At 41.7% G+C, this 23,523-nt stretch overlaps 1 protein-coding gene across 1 annotated transcript in view; it reads right to left on the bottom strand.

The window, feature by feature from the left end:
• The window catches only part of bub1bb (BUB1 mitotic checkpoint serine/threonine kinase Bb), a 77,123-nt gene extending 54,282 nt beyond the window's left edge, over positions 1 to 22,841 (bottom strand). The window contains exons 1-8 of the mRNA XM_072569249.1: positions 22,700 to 22,841; positions 19,267 to 19,432; positions 12,907 to 12,966; positions 9,664 to 9,808; positions 7,827 to 8,023; positions 6,786 to 6,955; positions 5,825 to 6,024; positions 2,509 to 2,615 (exon numbers count right to left, since the gene is read on the bottom strand). Coding sequence (XP_072425350.1) covers positions 2,509 to 2,615; positions 5,825 to 6,024; positions 6,786 to 6,955; positions 7,827 to 8,023; positions 9,664 to 9,808; positions 12,907 to 12,966; positions 19,267 to 19,400 — 1,013 coding nt within the window. The 5' untranslated portion in view covers positions 19,401 to 19,432; positions 22,700 to 22,841. The remainder of the gene's footprint in view (positions 1 to 2,508; positions 2,616 to 5,824; positions 6,025 to 6,785; positions 6,956 to 7,826; positions 8,024 to 9,663; positions 9,809 to 12,906; positions 12,967 to 19,266; positions 19,433 to 22,699) is intronic.
• Positions 22,842 to 23,523: the final 682 nt, after the last annotated feature.

Below are 23,523 nucleotides of genomic sequence, written 5' to 3'. Positions count from 1 at the left end.
CATGATTAGCAGCATTCGCATAACAATCCTGGGTGTCTTTATAGAAGAAAAGAAAGAGCTCATAATGAGGCTCATTTACATTTGCTTGAAGCGACATACATTAACATAGTCCTGTTCTCTGCAAATGAAAACAGAACATAACCAAGCCTTGCGTCTTTAAACTACTGGGGAACACAATTTCTTTCTCCATGAAAAAGGCATAGCAGAGTTGACTTGTTAACTATCAACATCCGTTTCCCCCACGGTAAAATTTGAGATGTTTTGCAATTTAGAATTCTTGATTTATCCTATGAGTGCAAGATGAAAAGCTTTGCAGTATGTTCTTTTTTAAAAAAATTGATTCCTTGAATAGGATTAGAGAAGATGTTTGTGGACTAAAAGTTTGTCAGAGTGTTAGAATAAGTCATTCCATAACACTGTAGATTGTAAAATGAAAAGGATACAACTTGCTCCTATTTGGAAGGAATAAGTTAGTCAAAACTAAAAATACTTAATTTATTTTATCCATTATTACCTCTGAAGGGCAAATCCAATTTACTTTTCCCTTTTAAAGTTCTGTAGGAAATATTACTATTTTAAAATTTCTAGCTAACTTTTACCCATACTTTAATTTCTCCTCTTAAAACAAGATGTGCCTTTATAATTGAACAGAATGTTTGACCTGCCACAAACGGAAATGTACACTTTTTCTTTCAATTTGACAGTCTATACTTTTCCCTAGAGTCTCTCACTCCATGAAATGCATGGAGTATTGAGAAAAATCTCCTTAAAAATCTATCCCTGCTACAGACCAAGCCCTGGCCTAACTTCCCCAATCTCTTTAGACAGCTGTTTTCATTATTTCAATTGTCCTTACTCAAGCAAAAAACAATTTCAAACCATTTTTCTTTTTCTCAACATGAATGCAAGATTGAATCATTACAATCAGCACTACTTAGGGGCACCTTCATAGTAAAGTCATTAATTAATCTTATTATTTCATTACATTCCCTGACCATTTTTGGTTGGCTCGCGTCTATACTTATAGAAGAAACAGTTCCAAAGGAACAATGAACTCAATTTCCGGGCTACATTTACCAATCTGATGTGTCTAATTTATATGTAAAATGAAAGATCAACTATGATCATTCATGTAGCTTTCTCACAGGTTCTTTTTTCTTCCTGTAACACTCACCTACTGGTGGGGCCCAATAATCCACAAGTGATATCTCTCTTTACTGCTTCCTCCTCTACTCAAATGGATTCTACATCTTGATCTTTAGAAGAAAGGTCAATCTTTAACAGTTATCCCTCCACAACCTTCCTAGCTTCCCATTCTTCTAAAAGGTCGCATAACTTTGAGTATATTTTTGTAATCTTCCAATCATGGATCTCAGCTCTCGTTTATTTCTATTTGAAGCGTCAATTCATCTGTTGTGTTTTGAATGCTGCTTCATTCAGAGAGAGCACTTAGTCTTGTCTTCCTAGAGTTTTTAACAATCTCTAGCTCAATCTGCTGGTGCAGTCTTAATTTTTTTTCACAGCACGCCATATTATTTATTATTAATCCCTTATTGCTTTCTCATGGCCTTGTCTATTCTCTTTAAATTTTACATATCTGCCCTTACTCATTTAGTTTAATCTCTACGATTTGCAAGAACGCTGGGCCCATGAAATGTCAGGTGAATATAGTTTGAATAGTACAGCTTCCTACAGATGCTGATGCCAGTACTTCATGAATCAAAACCCATTTCTCCCATACTGACTGAGATACATGTACAATTCTGTAATCTTACATACCCTATGCCAATTTGCTTGTGGTTCATGTAATGATCTAGAATGTACAATCCTTGAGAACTTGTTTTTAAAAGTTTAACTCTTAGCTGATCATACTCCAAGCAGAATCACCTGCATAGTCCTAAATAGACTGGAAAAATTAGATCCTTCACCTCCCATTGCATGTCTCTCTCTCCAGCTCAGAGCAAGTATCCTGAATCCTGGCATTGAGAATGCAACACAGCCTTCTGGATTCTCACTCTTGGTTGTTGTGAATTGTGTCAAACTGTATCTACCTTTAGTATTGCTTGGAACAGAAAATCTGATCCAACTTTCTGCTTCTACTGTATCAGAATCACGGGATTAAAAGCAATGAGCAGGATTGGGGGAAAAGAAAAAGCTTCAAAATTGTTTTGGTAGCCAAGACCAACTGTAAATTAGTTTACAAAATAAGGAAACATTGGTTGAACTTCCCCAACTTTAAGAAAATGGAGCAAATCAAGTTGAAAGAGAAAACAAAATAACACCAGGTAACGGAACTTCAGGTGATCGCTCTCTTCCCAATTCAAGATGGATTGCTTCAAGATCAGCAAACCACACCCAGCCAATGTCTAATCACTTCGCTCTGTCTCAAGAGAGCATGCCCCGCCATATAGTAGTGTGATGCTTCTTTCCCTGTGGATATTTGGGGAGATGGTTTACATATGTCAAGAGAAATATAATCCAAAGGCCAGTCACTAATTTTATACATACATAGTCTCTTCATGTGAAGATTCCTCTTCATAAAGCTTGAAGTCAGGTTTCTTGGCTGACAGGACTGTAGAGAAGGGAATAGCATGGACACTGGAACGCCGGGGCACCTGATAAATGAAATAAATCAACTCGATAAACTAAATGGACCTAAGTATATTTGTATAAGATTAGATTACGGGACAGTGTGGAAACAGGCCCTTCGGCCCAAGTCCACACCGACCCACCCATACCCCTAACATTTACCCCTTACCTAACACTACGGGCAATTTAGCATGACCAATTTACCTAACCTGCACATCTTTGGACTGTGGGAGGAAACCCACGCAGACACGGGGAGAACATGCAAACTCCACACAGTCAGTCGCCTGAGGCGGGAATTGAACCCAGGTCTCTGGTGCTGTGAGGCAGCAGTGCTAACCACTGTGCCACCGTGCCGCCCACAAGTATAAATTGGTTTAGGTGCAGCAGCTATACAACTTATAAACCAACAACATTGTTGACAAAGTGATCATTTCTAACTTACAAGGGAAATGAGGATTCTGATTGTAGCAATAAATAAAACCAAGAGGAAAAAGTTCACCAGACCTCTGGTGGGAAAGCAAACAAGCTTATCAATGGGATTGTCCTCAGACATATCAACACTTTGGTGCTCTTTACCCAGACAGTTTATGGATGATTTGTTATCTTCCTATCTCAGCCTTCAGATAAATGATGACTAAAGGCATGCATTTCACCCCTCAGAACCTGCTTAGCTGTCTTAATCATTCTCACAATTTTAGAGAAAAAAGAGGATTTAAGGGAGCCTCATGACTATTAACATGCAGTCTTAGCTCCACAGCAGTCAATGCTGCAGAGCTCAAGCTCAAAATTTCATCTGGCATTACAACATTCATTTGGAAGCCAGGTTAGGAGTTAGAAACAAGGCTTTCTAAATTGAAAGACTGGAGGGGTTTTTCTAGCTGTTGACATAAATTACAATTGTCCCTCATTTGAAAGACAGCGAGGGACAAAAATTCACTTCATGTGCAAAGAGACCCTTAACATTTAAGTTTTGACAAATATCTAAAAAAAAACCAAGTTGGATAAAAGCTCAAAGTAACTTTGTACAATAAACCCACTTTCAGACACTTAGTGGTTTAAAATAAAATGTTGAAAATGTGTTGCTGGAAAAGCGCAGCAGGTCAGGCAGCATCCAAGGAGCAGGAGAATCGACGTTTCGGGCATGAGCCCTTCTTCAGGAATGAGGAAAGTGCGCCAAGCAGGCTAAGATAAAAGGTAGGGAGGAGGGACTTGGGGGAGGGGCATTGGGAATGCAATAGATGGAAGGAGGTCAAGGTGAGGGTGCTAAGCCGGAGTTGGGGTGGGGGCGGAGAGGTCAGGAAGAAGATTGCAGGTTAGAAAGGTAGTGCTGAGTTCGAGGGTTGGGACTGAGACAAGATTGGGGGGGGGGGGGGGGGGGGGGGGGAAATGAGGAAACTGGAGAAATCTGAGTTCATCCCTTGTGGTTGGAGGGTTCCTAGGCAGAAGATGAGGCGCTCTTCCTCCAGCTGTCGTGTTGCTATGGTCTGGCGATGGAGGAGTCCAAGGACCTGCCTGTACTTGGTGGAGTGAGAGTGGGAGTTGAAGTGTTGAGCCACGGGGTGGTTGGGTTGGTTGGTCTGGGTGTCCCAGAGGTGTTCTCTGAAACGTTCCGCAAGTATGCGTCCGAACTCCCCAAAATAGAGGATGCCACTTCGGGTGCAGTGGATGCAGTAAATGATATGTGTGGAGGTGCAGGTGAACTTGTGGCGGATATGGAAGGATCCCTTGGGGCCTTGGAGGGAAGTAAAGGGGGAGGTGTGGGCGCAAGTTTTGCATTGCTTGCGGTTGCAGGGGAAGGTGCTGGGAGTGGAGGTTGGGTTGGTGGGGGGTGTGGACCTGACGAGGGAGTCACAGAGGGAGTGGTCTTTTCGGAATGCTGATAGGGGAGGGGAGGGAAATATACCCCTGGTGGTGGGGTCCATTTGGAGGTGGCGGAAATGACAACGGATGATATGATGTATATGGAGGTTGGTGGGATGGTAGGTGAGGACCATGAGGTTCTGTCCTGGTGGCGATTGGAGGGGCGGGGCTCAAGGGCGGAGGAGCGGGAAGTGGAGGAGATGCGGTGGAGAGCATCGTCGATCACATCTGGGGGGGGACATTGCAGTCTTTGAAGAAGGAGACCATCTGGGTTGTATGGTATTGGAACTGGTCCTCCTGGGAACAGATGCAGCGGAGACGAAGGAATTGGGAATATAAAATGTTAACAATTAATTACAACTTCTTTATTAGTAAAGGAAGTTCACTATCAGCACAAGGTGGTTTACTTTTGATTTTGCTTCTGGCAATATTGTAACAACCCATTTATTTTGACATTTAAACCTAAACTTGATATAGTTCATATGTGCCAAACCATACAGATTGACTCAAGTTTGCCTCCCATTCCATCAATTAAGTTAGCTGCAAATGAGTCCTGCTTTTTCATCACCACATATATATAGTACTTTATCAAGACAGTTTAGTAAGTACAGCATGTTATGCAAAGAAATACAGAAACCATTGTACAATACAGGAAGGCTCATAAACAGCAACGAGATAAATGAAGAGTTAGTTTTGGTGGGGTTGGTTGAGAGAACTGAATGGTGAAACCTTAGGTGAACTCCATGAAATTCTTAAACTTAAAGAGTCTGGATCTGCTTGGTCAGTATAAACATTGATCTGAACAGGCAAATCGGGTTTTGGTTTCGCACTATATGCAAAAATATTATAATATTGCAGGGTTAACTGCCACTGTGCACCCAAAGGTCCTGAAGTGGGACTACAACTCAAGCTTCTAATTAGGGTGTCAGAATACGCCAGAGCTCAGCTGATTTGACAACTGGAATTTGCCTGCAGCCACATGATTAATGAAGTGGCCAGCAAGTCTAGTCCCAGAAGCAAAAGACGATCAGTAGCCTTCACTGGGGTATACCCAAGTCCCAGAAGAGGACGGTCCTTGGAAGAAGATAATAGGTGGCCAATGAAGTTGGGGGAAATAAAGGAGTGACCCACCACCAAACAAACATGGCTGCCAAAACCACACAATGGGTATGCTGCCATTCACTAAATTCCAGCTGAAGCGGTAAGTCATATCATAGACAGGTCAACAAAAACTCATCCATTCTGGTAAACCCCCAGTAAAGGGTAAGGAAGATACTACAGCACCCCTCACAGGTCACAATTTTAGGCCTCCTCCCCCAACCTATCTACAATAGTAAAATCCACTATTAGTTTAAAAACATCCTACTCCACTGACCCGCATTCCAGATGTATTCCAGGGTCCTGGGACAATTTCGTTCTCTTTAGCAGAAGTTGAAGGAAGTGTAGACCACTGCTTCTCTGTTGATTTCAGCTCTTCTACAAGTTGGGTGCCCATTCGATTTTCATTGAACACTTCAAAGGTTCCACACTGCTCCTGAGCAGGAGCCACGTAGTGGCCAAGACCTTGGTTTAGTGCTAAAACCAAAAAACTTCAATTCATCCATAAATAAAACTCCACAGGGGGAAAAAAAAAAGAAATTACCCTCCATAACCACCACATCCTCACCACTAATTTAGTTACAACTTAAATACAATAAGAAAATGTTTTCTCCAGCACTCATTTGAAATTCAGCAGAAGTTAGAGGAGGGAGCATGGAAATGTCAAAAGGAGACTGAAGGAAGGAAATGAAGATAAATCTTAATTGAATCATATGTGGAAACAGGCCATTTGGCCCAACAAGTATACAACGATCCCCCGAAGAGTATTGCACCCAGACCCATTCCCCTGACCAATGCACCGAACCTACGCATCGCTGAACACTATGGGCAATTTAGCATGGCCAATTCACCTAACTTGCACATCTTTGGACTGTGGAAGGAAACCAGAACACCTGGGGGAAACCCAAGCAAACACATGGAAAATGTGCAAACACCACACAGTTGCCGGAGGCAGGAATCGAACCCAGCTCCCTGGTGCTGAGGTAGTAGTGCTAACCACTGGGCCACCATTGCTAATTAAATCTCAGCTGGAAATGTCCAGTTCAGAGCACCAGGTTTTAGAAAGGATGCCATGGCCATTAATAAGGTGTAGAAAATATCAGAAATTATAAACCAATTACAGGGACATCAAGCACCCTGTGATTATTTTTTCAGCTTTGACATCTGCCCTTTGTTTCTTCTCTGTAGGGAGAACAAGGAGGGGGGAGCTTAAGGGAGAAAGACAGAAACAATCTTACACTGCACTCCACTGCCAACCCTTTTGACCGGTGCCATGGCTCTCTTTTGTCCTCGCCGTTTCAGATCTCCAAGACTAGTTCTTTGTTGAGTTGGCTCAAGAGTGGAGTTTTCATTTGTTCCTTCAGCTATGGAGGCTACAACCTGTTTAAATACCCGGGACTGGAAGTGCCTGAGAACAAAATAAAATGTAGGTACCAATTACTACATTAGCCTTTGATCACCATAGCACGAAGTATCCTTCTGTACAGTCATAGAAACTCATGCACTAGCTGATACTCCTTGATGTAGCTAATGGATAACTCAGTCTTTAAGGTGGAAGAAAAGATACATAATTAAAAGTGACTGATGGTCATATCGATTCATGCCAGTGATCCAATCATTTAATCTCTCCTGCCTTTCAACTGATCACAGAATTACTTTGATTATTTTCATCACCTCTCCCATTTGCTTAAAAGCAATCATATCCCTAAATACTTTTTTCCATTTCTAATGAAACGTTAAGTAGTTTCTCTTGTCCAAAATGCTCTCATCTGTTGAGCATCTCTTGTCACCACACTGGAACAGGAAGTCATTGTTGCTGAGCCCCTTCACTGCACTGCTTGGGCAATCGGACAGTGAGAGGGACAGTGGCTGAATCAGTGGAGTCTCAAACATTGACAGCAGGATGGTTGAGAGAGGACGGTAAGAGGGCAGCAAGTGGGAGTGGCGTAGTGATCGACCAGCATCCAAAGCAGATTAAAAATCCAAGTTGACGGCAATGGAAACAGGCAGATTTTTAAATTTAAAATATGGTGATAGAACTGCGGGACCGATTACTGGTGAGGTGTGTAATCAAAACATTTCTAAAAAAAAATATCATGGGAATGGAACTGCTTGGGTTGTAGTGGTAAACAGTCGTACAGATCTCAATCCAGATACTACAGTCAATTCCTAACCTTTAAATATACAATTTTATGCACTCTATCTTTTAGCCAGCAATTCTGCCCAATTGGTAGCAAAAATAAAGTAAACCCTTCTTAGACATAGCAGATACTAGTTACCTCAGATTGTGCTGTAGTTTTTCCACTGGTTCAGCATTGAGCCTAATCCCTTCCTGTAAAATCGCTTCTGCCTTTTTGGTGTTTCCTAGAAGCTCAAACCGTTCAGCCCAGGCAACGTAGAGAGCAGCGTGCGATACACCAATTCCTTTGCTGTTTAAGAAGTCGAACATTTCTAGTGGATCGGTACAGTAGTCAACCTGGAAGCGATTAATGTTGAGAGAACAGGAAATTAGCAATTTCAAGTTGTAAGTTCAACTTCTGTGCAGTGAATTAACAGATAAACCAACTGTTTGAATAGGTAGTGTAGGGGTTTGATACAAAAACAAGCTGTTGGTAAACTCAGTAGACTAGCAGTATCTGTGGGGAGAAAGCAGAGTTAACATTCAGTCCAATGACTTTTCATCAGAACTAATAGCCAGTAGGAAAAAGGGTGGCATTTATGCTGAAGGGGAGATGGTGGGGTTGGGGGGATTGGGATGAGTTGGTGGAGGAGACACGTGAGCAGATAGGTGAGAGATATGAAAGAGATAGGCAGTCGAGGGGATTATGAAAAGTAGGACAGAAGAGAAGGTAAAGTGATAATGAGAGCTTAGAGGAGGGAATAAATTGCTGAAAGCAATCAATGTAATGTGATAATGAGGGTGGCAAGAATGTGTTGGCTGCGCTAAAAGCAAACCATGCCATGACGGGACCAGAAATGAATCAGCTTCTAAGATTACTGATCTCAGTGAAGAGACTTAGAGGCTGCCAGGTCCACAGGCAGAATGTGAGATGCTGTTCTTTGAGCTTGTGCTGGAACACCACAGGAGGCCTGCGACACAAATGCTGGCGTAGGAACATAGCGGTGTGTTGAAGTGGCAAACAACTGGAAGCTCATTTTTATAGACAGAAAATGTGTAAGGATTTTGATACTTGTCATTCCAACTTGTGATTACTGTAGTACAGTAAGGCGAGGTTAGCAATTTTGTAAACAATGCTTATAAATTAGATTAGATTAGATTACTTACAGTGTGGAAACAGGCCCTTCGGCCCAACAAGTCCACACCGCCCCGCCGAAGCGTAACCCACCCATACCCCTACATCTACATTTACCCCTTACCTAACACTATGGGCAATTTAGCATGGCCAATTCACCTGGCCTGCACATCTTTGGACTGTGGGAGGAAACCGGAGCACCCGGAGGAAACCCACGCAGACACGGGGAGAACGTGCAAACTCCACACAGTCAGTCGCCTGAGGCGGGAATTGAACCCGGGTCTCAGGCGCTGTGAGGCAGCAGTGCTAACCACTGTGCCACCGTGCCGCCCACAATGCTTATAAATATTCTCCCTATTTCAGCATTGTAGCCTTGGTATTTGATTACCTTCCCAGTTCTTTTAATGTTTATAATTGAAGAGTTTTATATAGAATACTTCATGGAGGATGTAACCTACTTTAGGGAAATTATCACAGTGGCCGAAGGAAAAAGGTGAGCAAGCAGTCAGTGGTTAAGAGAGAGAAGTGAGATGGTGGATCAGAGCTAGGGTTCTCACTTTACATTGATAGTGAGCAACAGGAGCCTGATTGATTTTTAGCATCAAGGTCTCAGTGATATTTATTGCATAATCTGAAGTAATTTAGACAAGTACTGGAACATTAGTGTTTGGTCATAACTTAGCACAAAATTATGAGGTGAAGCATTGGGAGAAATTTAAGAAGTTGTTATCCAAAAACACCTCAACGTTGAATAAAATCAGTTAAATGATTAAATATTAATATATTACAAATAGGCAATAAATGTTGAAAGAACAGGGCTGCAATGATCACCCAAGATTCATTGAACAAAAAGCACACTCACAAACTTTAACCAATGACCGAGGTACCGTAGATCACTGTAATATCTATCATCCTTCAGGAAGAGTTTCAAAGCCCTTTCCAAAAGAGCTAAATGATTACTATCTGTTCCACCATGTGGAAATGTCTGTTCCGTCCATTTGATATATCTGTTGAAAACAAACAAAGCAATAGATAGTTTCGAAACTATCACTACTTGAACAGCCAATTCAGCTAGCTGCACTTGTTTGTGAATCACAAAGTTACACAGTGCTATGCAAAAATTCGCACAATGCTCTTAGAATCAGAACAGGGCAGTTCACAAGTGGTCCTATACTTCCATTTAGCCTAATTGACCTGCACAAACTTTGCTCAAGTTAAATGTTATTTATCTTTGTCAGAGACCCATGTTTGTTTCTCCTTCAAGAATTTGAAATTCTTTTTTGAAGCAAAGTCCAAAACAAAATTCAGCGTATTTCCAGATACAAAGAAAGAAAACAGTTTGTGCCAATTCTGGCTCTTAACAATAATGTGAAATTTGTATCCTCTGATTACTGATCTTTCTGCCACTGAAAACCACATTTAAAGCCTACATGATTTTGATGAACCTTCACTACTAAGAGCTACATTACAGCCTCTCTATTCTTTTAATAATCAGAGTCATACAGCAGGAAACCGACCTTTGGTCCAACCAGTCCACAGTCCCAAACTAAGTCAAACCACCTCCCTATGTTTGATCCATATCCCTCCAAACATTTTTTATTCATCTGCTTATCAAAGTATCTTTTAAATATTGTAACTGTACCCGCATGCACCACTTCCTCTGGATGTTCATTCTATACACGAACCACATTTAAAAGTTATCCCTCATGTTATTTCAATAATTTTTCTCCTCTCACCTTAAAAACATGCCCCTAGTCTCAAATACCCCACCCTGGGGAAAAGAAGTCTGCCACTCACCTTATCTATAACCCTCATAATCTTATAAACCTTTACAAGGTCACATCTCAACCTCCTATGCTCCAGGTTAAAAAAAAAAGTTCCAGCCTATGCCCATAGCTCAAAGCCTCCGTTCCTGTCAACATCTTGGTAAATCCCTTCTGAACTCTCTCCAACTTATAACAGGGTGATCAGAACTGGACAGTACTCCAGCAGAGGTTCCTCAACCCCAGAACAGTTCTGGCAAACATCTAGACTTTTTAGAAGTTCTAGAAGTCCTTGATGAAGCAAAATGGAAAAAAACCAAACTGAACAATGTTCTGGATAAGTCCGCAACAGTTTTTAGTAAAATTTTGCACAACTTCCTTGATTTTGTATTCCATCTCTGTTAAAGTAAAGGCTTTCACAATCTCTGCCATCTTCGGAGATGTATGTACAAATATCCCCTGGCTGATCAACTTGAAAGTGAGGGACACAAGTGTTCTTGGTCTGAAATGAGGAGTAATTTCTTCACAAAGTGGTGAATCTTTGGAACTTTTTTTACCCTAGAGGTCTGTGGAGACCGTGTCATTGAGTACGTTAAAGAGATTTCAAGATATAATTACACAAATGGACATGGAAAAAAGAGCAGTAATGCGGCAATGATGTAAATAATCACCTATGAACAAATCAACTGGCAAAACAGGTTGAATGACTTTTTGTGTTCATATGTTCCAATTCAAATTCAGAGCTCTGCTCGTCAACCCCTTTTAAATATTTTTGGTTTAAGCATACTATATTTTCTTTTTCTTCTCATCATTTGACACTTCTCTGTTAAACACCATCTGCGACATGGCTGCACATTTCACAGGTTGTCCTCGGTTGTATGGGACTTAAAAGTCAATCAGTAAATTTTGAAATTATGCAATAACACAAAAATACATTAATCCTATGATGAGCCTCTGGGTAACGCCATTTGATTTTCTCCTTCCATCCCAAAGGAATATTTTTGTGACAGATTTGTGCTCCTTACCCAACTTCGTAACCACATGTCCATGGGACTTATTTTGCGAACTATTGCGATAGTTAGTCAAATATCTTTTGAAATCCATGAAACCACAAATAATCTGCCATAGTGCAAAAGAACTGAAGTTCATTAACACTATTTTCCTTTAATAAATTCATGACAATTTTCATATTACCTCAATGAGGTTCCTCAAGTCACAAATAATCTTGGCTTGTATTTATGTTCAAAAATGTTCACAATCAATACTTGTCTGACTGGCATACAATCACTAGTTGCAAATGGTGCAATACGGACAAACCCAATTGCAACTGTAATCTCAATTTTGACCTTACATCCTACAGGAGTGCAAGATACATCACTTTTGTGCTTTAAAAAAAGCAGCAGGGTACTGCTCACATTTTTAGTACTTTCTTTTCAATTTTTTAAATCTCATCTAACATTGGTACACCTTCTTGACTGTTACACTGCATTGATGTTCTGGGGAAGTGGATGCTGCCAAAATACTTAACACTTGTAGATATAGAGATGATGATAGGCTACTTTTTGTTTATAACTGGCCCCACGCTTAAATTGTGTGTTTCTCAGTCATAATACTCGAAATTACAATAGCTACTAATCTACTGGAGACGTTGCTGGTTAATTGCCCAGAGTCTGAAGTCACACATAGGCCAGACCAGGCCTTTTTTCTTCCCTAAAGGCAAGAGACCGGATTAATTTTCCCAAAACTTAACAATAGTTTCATAGTTATCATTAGACACTTCTTGCCAGATTTCTACTGATTTCAAATTCCAGCATCTGCCACGACAGGATTTGAACCTGTCAAGAACATTACCTGGGTCTCTGGATTAATGATAATGGCCTAGCGATACTACCACTAGGCTATTACCTCTGCCAAACATATATGCATTATATATACACATTCTGACTAAACCCATCTTGGGCTGGAATATATTTTCCTCCCTAGATTCTTCCAGAAGTACTTTATTCTATAGCTATTTATCTCAGCTTCTGGTGAAGGTCGATTTCTGCTTTATCCTGATGCCTAATCACTACTTTCTCAAAACACTTGAGCTCCAGCTATGTGGAGGTTCAAGAATCTATATTAAATAGCTTTGTCCTGTCTCAGAACTTGCCCCACTGGCCCAGAAAACTGAAGTTCCCTTCTGGTCATTTCTCTAGCTATACACTAGCATTTGATAATCATGTATTCACTTTTGGCACATTATTGAAAGAAACAGATCTTTACAGAAAATTTAATCTCGGATAATCTGGCATCCCAAATTCTTTCCAATGAAACAATGGATCGAAAATCTAACTGCTTACCTGTCCCAGACATCCAGAGGGTCATTACCAGAATAAAATCGGATTTCTGTCTCAAAGGCTCTGGGAAAAGAAAAGGTACTTTTTTTTGTTATATATTTACTGAAAAAGTTTTTTTCCTTAAAACAAAAACACAAACCAGAAGAAAATACAAAATAATATAAGTACAAAAGTACAGAAAAGTAGAAATGATATATTACGTTATTACAGTAACATTAACTGCAGACTATTGTCCAAGATACAGTCGACTCAAATTTACTTAACTTAAACCAAATTAGCACAACTCAAATTAAATGAGATAACACTAAATTAAATTACAATACACAGAAATTAAATGACATCATGTTATACTATATTATATTACACTGCTCCACTTGTTACACCTCCATCAAGGCTCCTGTCCATAGGAGCAACAGTAATTGTACCCGTATTGACTAGCCCCCCCCAACTCGCCAGGCCCTAATCAATATGGTGGACAGATCCATGTCTATATAAATTAGAAAGGGCCACCATGTCTTATGCTCCGTTCCATGGTGCACCCATACTTGTCAAGCAATCCTGAGTGACGTGCTCCATCACCAGTCTGTGCCACTCTGCAAGGCCTGGAGGCTTTCTTGATATCCAGTTCCTTCAGATGTTCTTCCTCGCACAGTTAGTCAAAATATTTAACAACCTGTTCCCATGCTCATCTAGAGAGGGAAGGTTCTGTAGTCCCAAGAGGAGGGACACCAGTTCCCCCCCACCTTCCATGCCCAGAATCCTCTCCAGGTGATTAAATATGGCCCCCCAGTATCCGCTGACCTTGAAACAGGACCAGAAACAATGTATAAAAGATGCCAATATTGTTTACACATTTGGGACATTTCAGGAAGGTTCCTTTCTTAAATTTTGCTAATCTCTCTGGCACCACATGGGCCCTGTGGAGGATCTTCAGTTGCATCGCTTGAGCCCTATTATATATTAAAATCTTTACATTCCCCCATATATCTTCCCACATTTCCAATGAGATTTCCTCCCTCAACTCCTGATTCCAAATCTCATGAGGTCTCTCCATATCCCCCAAGGCATTCCCTCTCTGCAGATGGTATATGGTACCACATTGGAGCACTCTATGTTCTATATCTGACTTGTAGGGCTGAGTCAAGAGCGTGGTTTCTGTATATAATCCCCAACTTGGAAATATCAGAAATGGTCCCCATTAGGGATCCTGTATTTCTGACCTAACCGGCTAAAAGGCATCAAGATTCCCCCCTTCCCCCCCTCCTCCACGCGCTGATCCAAAGTCTGGATCTCCTACTCATGCTTTGCCAGTATGGCAATGATTGGTTCCAGCGCTCCCTTGATCTTTTCAGAGGTTTGTAAACTCAGTTAATAACTGCTGTTGCTCCATTGGACTCAAGGGCACTGCCATGGGGTCAATGCAATGGCCTCGGGTGTACCCGATATAGCAGGGGAATGCCTGCTCGCTGCTCTCCCCTAAACCCTTTCCCTTTGATGTCTTCATATCAGCTTCTGAACTCAAACCTGATTTAAAAAGGGGCTCTAGGTATTCCACTTATTTGAAACTCCAGACTTCCTCAAGGGTGACTAATTTGGAGGGGATGGTGGTGGTAAGAGCCCACCTTGCCTGGGGTATGGCACAGAGCTCAACACAGCAGACTGTTCAGACTGCCGCCAGATTCAATCTCCAGAAAAAGGAAATTACAACGAAACAACATTGTTGACTAAGATGAACATCGACAGCCATCTGCATATGATGTGACTACTTAAGCACTGAGAGAGAACTGCAAGTTTGACAATCCAGATGTCAAAAACTATAAGGCAACCAGATTTCTTACTGCTCTGCATGATATTAACAATGTGCTGAGTTAGCCAAGAAGAATCATTGCTTACTCAAAGCAAGGTCCTGAATAATTTAATATAGCCTGTAAACAAACCTCCAGCACCATCAAGTTTCACCCATTTAGGACAAGGGTAGCTACAGCATAAAAACACTTCAAGCTATCCTCCAAGTCAGATGCCATTCTGACCTGGAGATGCATCATTGCTTTTTTTTTTAAATTGCTGATGGATTAAAATTATACAGAATGCAATGGCTTAAGAAGTGGTTTAGAAACACCACGTTTGAAGTGTGCAAGTCAGGCTGTGCCAGCAACACAAATAAATTTTAAATATATTTTAGCATGGCAATTGCCACTAAGACCAAGATGAAAAAATATTTTATACATACTAACAAATATCCAGAGGCAGCGGATTTAAAGTTAGCTCAGAGAGAGTCAGTAGAATGTGAAAAATTATTTTTGTTTTAAAAAATATGCATTTTAAGTTATTGGGCCAGCACACTGTACATCATAACATTCAAGGAACAGACAGTTCAAAGGTGTTCCTACATTTGACTGTTCCAAAATTAATTATATTCAATATTGCTTAAGGATAGTCCTAGTTGCAAAATTTTCAACAGACTGAAAAAAAAGGGTTCATGGGTCATTGAAGACCAGTCTCAGATCACACACAGTTAATTAGAGAAACAGATAACATGGCATGAAGTGTTATGTACAAAAGAACTATTGAGCTGGACAGCTGAAAAGGCCATAAAAGAGGTCTACTCAGAGTCAGTGAGAATCAAGAGTAGTTGGAGAGCTCTATGCAGTCAGAACTCAGGCAGATGATCTGGGAGTTAGTAGGCAGCTAAGTGTTAAGAGTTTGGATACAAAAAACAGGCTTTTTATAATTTATGGCTCAGAACAGGAGTTAAAAACTCACAAGCAGCAAATGCTTCGTGTATCTCATCCAGCTTGAAAAAATATCCAGTTTAGTGAAACTAGCAGTCTGAGAACACTGTACAAGTACAGTTTACAAATTCAAGGGAGTTAAGCTCCAGGAAAGAAAAGGTGAACTATGAGAACTTGAGCAGTCACTGAGGCTGCCAACAGAGTAGGTCTTGAGAGAGTTTCAAGGCCAGGCTGTCAAAAGTGAAGCATCATAATTGTTTGAAAAACTAACAAGATTCCAGTGTTAATTTTTCATCCATGGAGCTTCCAACTCCAAACAGTATCACAAATCTAGAAGTTGAGAGAGCCAATAGTGACTTAATTCCTCCAATTTAAAAGGGCCTTCAACACAATGATTGGTTTTACGCCACATCTATGCAGTTGTTTGAAGACTTATCTTGTGAAAGCATTCAACCCTTCCAAAAGAAAATCTAACAAACAAGGGAATAGGGATAGTGATCAAATACATCACTGCAACCTCTGAACAGGAATTACAAAATACTACAAATGCTGAAGCTAGAAAAAGCTAAGAACACAAACAGGTCAATCAGTATCTTCAGGTGGATAATGCACATTCCAGATGTGTCCTCAACGCGAGATGTAAAACAATGAGTTGGCATGTCTGTGGATCCTGATGGATTTAGATCCTTAAAAAGAAACAAGTGGTATAGTTGATGTGTTAATCTTAATTTTTCAAAATCCATTACAGTTGGGGAAGGATCCTTTTTTGGGGGTAGAAGAGACAGAGACAGACAGCTGTTAGACTTCAGCAGTTGAGGGCCCCACATTATACAAAAATGTGAATGCAAAAGCGATTTACAAGAATAATTCCAGGATTGAGGAAAGATTGGGACTGGTTTTCTTGAAAAGGCGGCACCCGAAAAGGAGATTTAGTAGAAGTTTCAAGATCATGCGTGAGTTGAATAGAGTAGCTAGGGAGCTGTCCCCAATCAGAAAAAAAAGAACAAGGGCAGATTTAAAGTGACATGTTCAGTTATGTGAGGAAAACAACTTTCTCAGTGAGTAATTAGTGCATGGAAATCACTACCAGGAAACAGAGGAGGCACATTCAACTGGAGGCAGTCAAGAAAGTAGAGGATCTTTATTTGAACAGGAAATGGGCACAACGGAATAGAACCGGATCAATAGGATGGGCCAAATGACTACCTCCTACTCTAACAATTCTGTGATTCTGTATTCTGCCAGAGCCAACATGGTTTTGTCAAAGGGAAATAATGTTTAATTTATTTGAATTCCTTGGAAGGGGCATTGAGTATAAGGATAGGCAAATTATGCTGCAGCTTTACAGAACTTTAGAGTTATAGAGATGTACAGCATGGAAACAGATCCTTCGGTCTAACCAGTCCATGCCGACCAGCTATCCCAACCCAAATTAGCCCTACCTGCCAGCACTCTGCCTATATCCCTCTAAACCCTTCCTATTCATATACTCATCCAAATGCCTCTTAAATGTTGCAATTGTACCAGCCTCCACCACATCGTCTGGCAGCTTATTCCATACACATACCACCCTCTGCGTGAAAAAGTTGTCTCTTAGGTCTCTTTTATATCTTTCCACTCTCACCCCAAACCTATGTCCTCTAGTTCTGGACTCCCCAACCCCAGGGAAAAGAAAGACTTTGTCTATTTATTCTATCCATGCCCCTCATCATTTTGTAAACCTCTAAGGTCACCCCTCAGCCTCCAACGCTTCAGAGAAAACAATCCCAGCCTGTTCAGCCTTTCCCTGTAGCTCAGATCCTCCAACCCTTGCAACATCCTTGTAAATCTTTTCTGAACCCTTTCAAGTTTCACAACATCTTTCCGATAGGAAGGAGACCAGAATTGCATGCAATATTCCAACAGTGGCCTAACCAATGCCCTGTACAGCTGCAACATGACCTCCCAACTCCTGTACTCAATACTCTGACCAATAAAGGAAAGCATACCAAATGCCGTCTCCACTATCCTATCTACCTGTGACTCCACTTTCAAGGAGCTATGAACCTGCACGCCAAGGTCTCTTTAGTTAACAAGGAGATTGATTAGGTCTCTCACATGGAATATTGCATATAGTTCTGGTTACCACACTACCACAGGGGTGTGGATGCTTCAGAGAGGGTACAGAAAAGGTTTACCAGGATGTTGCCTGGTATGGGGGATTTTAGCTATGAAGATAGACTGGATTGTTTTCACTGGAATGCAGGTATTTGAGGGGAGACCTGATAGAAGAAGTTTATAAGATTGTGAATGGCATGTGTAGAGTGGAAATTGAGTCCTTTGGAATCTTTCCTCAAAAGGCAGTGGACACAGAAATCTTTAAATACTTAAGGCAGAAGTAGATTATAAAAAGTGTGAAAGATTAGTCAGGGGTATGCAGGAATATAAAGTGGAGGTTAAAATCAGATTGGTCATGATATTAATCAAATAGCATTACAGACTCAAAAGTTCAAACAACCCACTACCGTTCCTCACTCGTATTAAATAGGACTGCTCCAATCAGGGCTGAATTTGGTAAGGAACTTGGCCTCCCACCCCCAAGACGTCAATCTGCCTGTTCCCATTTCTTAAGCAGTGTTCTTTCATTTAAATCAGATGGTGCTCATCCAGATGATAGCTTTGGCAATCTAATCAATCTCCTTGTTAGGCAATTCAATACAAAACGATTGGTTACAAGGATGAATGAAGTAGCAAATATGGACAATATTCCGCTTTCAGAGCAGACTGGATAGTCTGATTTATTGAACATGGATATGAAATTAATATTTGACAAAATGTTGCCAGTGGTTTTTTTTTCCCCATTAGCAACTTGCTAAGTCATTAGTTCAAATCTCACCATGCTAAATTGTGAAACTGATTTCTTGAAATCTGCTAACTTGTTGATTGACGCCATGCAAAGTGACCACAAAAACTGCCAGCTTCTATCTAGGCCATGACTTATGTGCTGATGTCTAACAAAAAGGAATCTGCAAGTCCCTCTCATCATGGGCAAGATGTAACCATAACCCACCAAGCAAGGGTCACTTTCAGTGCCACCTGGATTGGCTTGCAAGCAACTTAACTTGTACAAGCAATTATTATGAAGTAAGGCAGCTTTTCTTTCTACAGGGAGGTAGGGAAAAGCAATTAAAACTAAACTATGAACAACATCTAGAACCTTTTTTTAAAAAACATTGTAACTTGTTTTAAAGAAATTTGATTGTTTTAGAATCTTGGCTGCTGTGAAATGTATCAGTTGTCAAAACGTGAGCATGGTTTTCACAGCAGGTTCTTTGGATGTGGATTGACCAGATGTCTCCTCAGGTGAAAACACTTAACAAGATTATCTGGTGTAAAAAAAGGTAAGGGAAACATCAATAGAGCAGTGTAATGATAGTAATATTGCACAGTGCATGGTCGAAATATGATCTACTTAGCTCTCTTTGAGAATATCATTTGTCACAAAATGTATAAAAGTGGCTTGTTCCCTTCTATATTTAGAACTATTCTGAAGTTTGAATAATGCAGTGCTTCTACTCCAGCCCAGTTTCCTGTTCCCTATCAAAATTACCTTGTAAACAAATCAAATAAACAGCAAAACAGCATTACTCACTGTTTCTGCTCTTGAATACTGATATGACTTAAAGCTTCATGCTGTGCAAGCACATCCTTAAGTGTATTCACATCCCGGCCTTGTTTCAAAGGCTGGACATTCTCCTTACTCAGTTCCCAGTCTGCCTCTGCCATCTTATCACGTTAGATAGTGTTAACAGCAGAACCTTGAAAATTAAAAGCACAACATACATATTTAAATAATTAAGATAAATTTGTGAAGGATTAGTAGGGTAATAGATAGAGAGAAATTACTGAAAATGTCATGACACACCAATAGCCCGAGAGTCATAAAGTTGGTGTAATTATACAATTTAAATGTCAGACCTTGAATTATTAAGTTCAATTTTTGTTAATGCCAAAAATACATATGCAGTTACAAAATTAATCTTTTGATTACAGTTACATCACTACAAGAGACTACACTAACCAACCATAACTCTTCACTTACAAATGGAAGGGCTTTTAACAGACCAAGCTTATTATTATCTGGGATCCATATTTCAAAAGGCTTGGGGAAACAGATTCTACACTGTTATAGACAACAATGGGAGAAGAACAAACATCTGTTTCCAATGTGTTTTGGAAAACGAAGTGGTCCAGGATTCTTAAGCCTACAGTGTGGGGACAATTGAATAATTGACAACACTCTCATGGGTTAAAATAAAAGATTACTTATTCACACACGATTCCCCAAAAAAATTTCAAATCATACTCACGGATATACAGAAACTGGTTAATGAGAATATTACATTTTTACAAGTTAAACAATAGTTTGCAATTTATGACTGAAGGGTCTTGGAAAACACATCCTGTAGCTGAGTGAAGTCAGCAGCATCTGCAAGTGTTTGACCCTGGAAAAACTATCATGGCCTTTAACAGGTTCAAACATCCAAATCTTGTACGAGTTGTAGTTTGTGGGTGAGACAGTCTCCAGTATTTCATGACCTATGAGAGCGGTGTTTCCAAAAGAGGAAAAAGCTTCTAAACCGTGAAGTTCAACCGTCTGGAAAAATCCAAAATAAACACAATGTTCCACAAAAATGCAAAGATCTAACCAAAGAACAGTGCTTAATAAACTTCCAACAGTCAACATTGTTGTGTGGCAAAGGGAAATAGCAATAACAGCTTACAGACTGGAATCAGACAATATGTCTGAAATTGACACATGGAAGCAGTCAGAAAGCTGAAAGACTTTACCTATATCCAAGTGATATACCCCAGAAAGAATGGCAAACATGCATTGTAAAGAGCAATGAAGAGATTAAATAGGTCAGAATGTGGACAAGTCGTGTTGCTGCTGAACATGGTGATCCATAATGAATATATCTGCACTGTTTGCAGCCTGAGGAACTTTGGATAAAAAGTTGACAAGCTGAAGACATTGCACCACCTCAGATAGGGGGTATGTTATATTTACACTTTGCTCCAGGTAGATATGACTATAGTTAAGGCAAGCATGAACACCTTAGGGTAGTGCTCGAGGATTTTCAGCCCTTGCAATTGCCCATTATCTATGGAAGGTTCTCGCAAGCTGTGTGGATGAGTGGAAACTGTGGGAAAGATGAGCAAACAGCTTGCAGCACTGTGGTACAGGAAGCCAATTAAGTGGAGAGAGGAAATTGGAATATATGCTAGGTCAGTCATCAGCAACCACTCATTAACATGTATAAATGTCCACCTTGGAAACTCCAGATCACTGGTCATGGATTCTGTAGATCCTCGAGTGGCTGATTATCCTGGTCCTGGAGCTGCATCACTGACACATCTGGCAGATGTTTCCAGAGTGTGGAATTGGTTCTTGGTCTTGAATTTGCTGGTATTCCTTTATCTGGTTCCTTTTCTGTACTCTTGTTGACAAGTTTTGAAGAATTGCCCTGTTCATACAGGAGCTTCCTCCAAATCAGTTTCTTCTCAACAAGGGTTTCCCACATGTTGACATTCTTGTTGCATTTTGAGGGAAACTTTCAGGGGAGCCTTTCAAATGCTCCCTTTGTACGCCTCTTGTTCAAATGTCTTCGTTGAGTTGGGTAAAGATTATTTGCTTTGGCAGTTAGAACTCAGGCATCCTAATATGAGGCCAGCACAGCAGAATTGATTTTGAATGATTATGCCCTCAATGCTGGTGCTATTGGCTACTTTGAGCATGTCAATATTAGTACACCTGTCCTCCCAGCTGATGTGGAAGATCCAACTCAAAGTGTCTACATGTAGTTCAGATTTTAAAGCCATATGGAAGATAGCAGACAGTATAATTAGCAAGATAGATATTGTTCCATCCAAACTTGATTGCAAGCCTCAAAGACTACGTGGCCAGCCCAGTACCAAGTTAAGGACATCTCCTTAGGACTGGAAAGAAGTAGCCATGATCTCACTGAATGGCAAAGCAGACACAATGGGCCAAATAAGCCTACTACCGCTACATGAGTGGTCTCAAATGCCAAGATCAATATTGGTGCCAAGACAAGTACCATCCCTTTATGCTTCTTACATGAGGGTTTTCAAGAAACCAGTACTGCCCACATATGATAAGCCATCTGCTTGTAACCTATTTGACTTTTCATGATTGACACAATATATATCAAATGCAACGTGGATCCTCCAGATGGACATCTTTTATATTCTAAAAACAGCTGTCCTAGCTATTATCTACCAGTATATACAAATTAACATATTGTGATCCATTAGGTTACAAACACATCAGTTGTAGCACCATAGATTCCAGACCACATCAAACTCATACATTTGGCTCAGAGACAAACGGGGCAGATTCAGCAAGTAGACTGAATGCACTCAGCAAGACCTAAACTGCTCATCTCTGAACAGAACCCCTCCCCGCCCCCACTCCACGCTCACCCCCGCCACCTCCCCCTCCCCGACCCCCCGCCCCCTCCCCGCAACCCCCCCATCCCCCCGCCCTCTCCCCCCCAACCCCCCCATCCCCCCGCCCTCTCCCCCCCACTTCCCCTCCCCGCGACCCCCCCCACGCCCCCCACTCCCCCTCCCCGCGACCCCCCCCATCCCCCCTCCCCGCGACCCCCCCCCGCCCCCTCCCCGCAACCCCCCCCAACCCCCCGCCCCCTCCGCACCACTCCCTCCCCGCAACCCCCCCATCCCCCCGCCCCCTCCGCACCACTCCCCCTCCCCGCGACCCCCCCATTCCCCCTCCCCGCCCCCTGCCCAAGCCCCTCCCCGACCCCCCACTCCCCACCCCCTCCCCGACCCCCCACTCCCCACTCCCCACCCCCTCCCCGCAACACCCCCCCACTCCCGGCCCCCTGCCCGCCCCCCGCCCCCCGCCCCCGGCCCCCGGCCCCCCGCCCCCGGCCCCCGGCCCCCGGCCCCCTCTACACCACTCCCCCTCCCCGCTCCCACTCCCCCCCACCTGACCCTCCGTGTTTCTGTCTGTGTTTCCGCTGTCTTGGCCCCCTTACCCTATGGTTCTGTGTCCCTGTGTTTGTTTCTGTCTGTAGGAGTTTTCTCTCTCTCTCTCTGTGTGTGTGTGTGTCCGAGCCGCTCGCGCCGACAATTCAAAACCCAACCGTCATTCATCGGCCAGTATCCTCGTTCCTGATTGGATTAGATTTTCCCTCAAGCCCTACCCACCCTGACACCAAACCAATTCCTTTTTTTAAAAAATATTTTTCTTATTTTACATGCACCATGTGTAAAATAATTCTCAACCCTATCTGCTCTCCGACTTTACAACTCCTGTTTTAAATTGCCATTTTCTTCCCCCTTTGCTTTTCCTGCCTCTGATTGGCTGCTGCTGAGGGGAGGCGGGGGCTAACGGTGCGGTGCATTCTGGTAGATGTAGTTTCTTACCCCCCACGCCCTCCAGGTGGTTGCAGGGATTGACTCCTCAAGGAGGGTCGTACCTGCAGCAATTTGAACTTTGTTTTTCTCACACACACATGCTGCCAGACCTGCTGAGTTTCTGCGTTTGGTTCAGATTCCTAACATCCACCCTATTTTGCTTTCATGTGATTGAGGGGCTGCTGTTCCTTTAACTCGCTTGCTGCACACTCTTCACTTTGAATCTTGATGTGGAAGTGCCAGTGTTAGACTGGGTTGGACATAGTTAAAAATCACACAACCGAGGAGCAGCGTTCTGAAAGCTTGTACTTCCAAATAAACTTGTTCATCTATAACCTGATGTTGTGTGATTTTTAGCTTTGAACCTTGTCAGCATTTTGCAGGGACAATGCCTCCTCCGCTGTTAACACCTCTCCATGCATTTTCAGAAGGTGCAACATTT

The sequence above is a fragment of the Chiloscyllium punctatum genome, chromosome 4 (assembly GCF_047496795.1).
Source record: "Chiloscyllium punctatum isolate Juve2018m chromosome 4, sChiPun1.3, whole genome shotgun sequence".
In the NCBI taxonomy this organism is placed as follows: Eukaryota; Metazoa; Chordata; class Chondrichthyes; order Orectolobiformes; family Hemiscylliidae; genus Chiloscyllium; species Chiloscyllium punctatum.
This window is presented reverse-complemented; position numbering and strand designations above follow the sequence as displayed.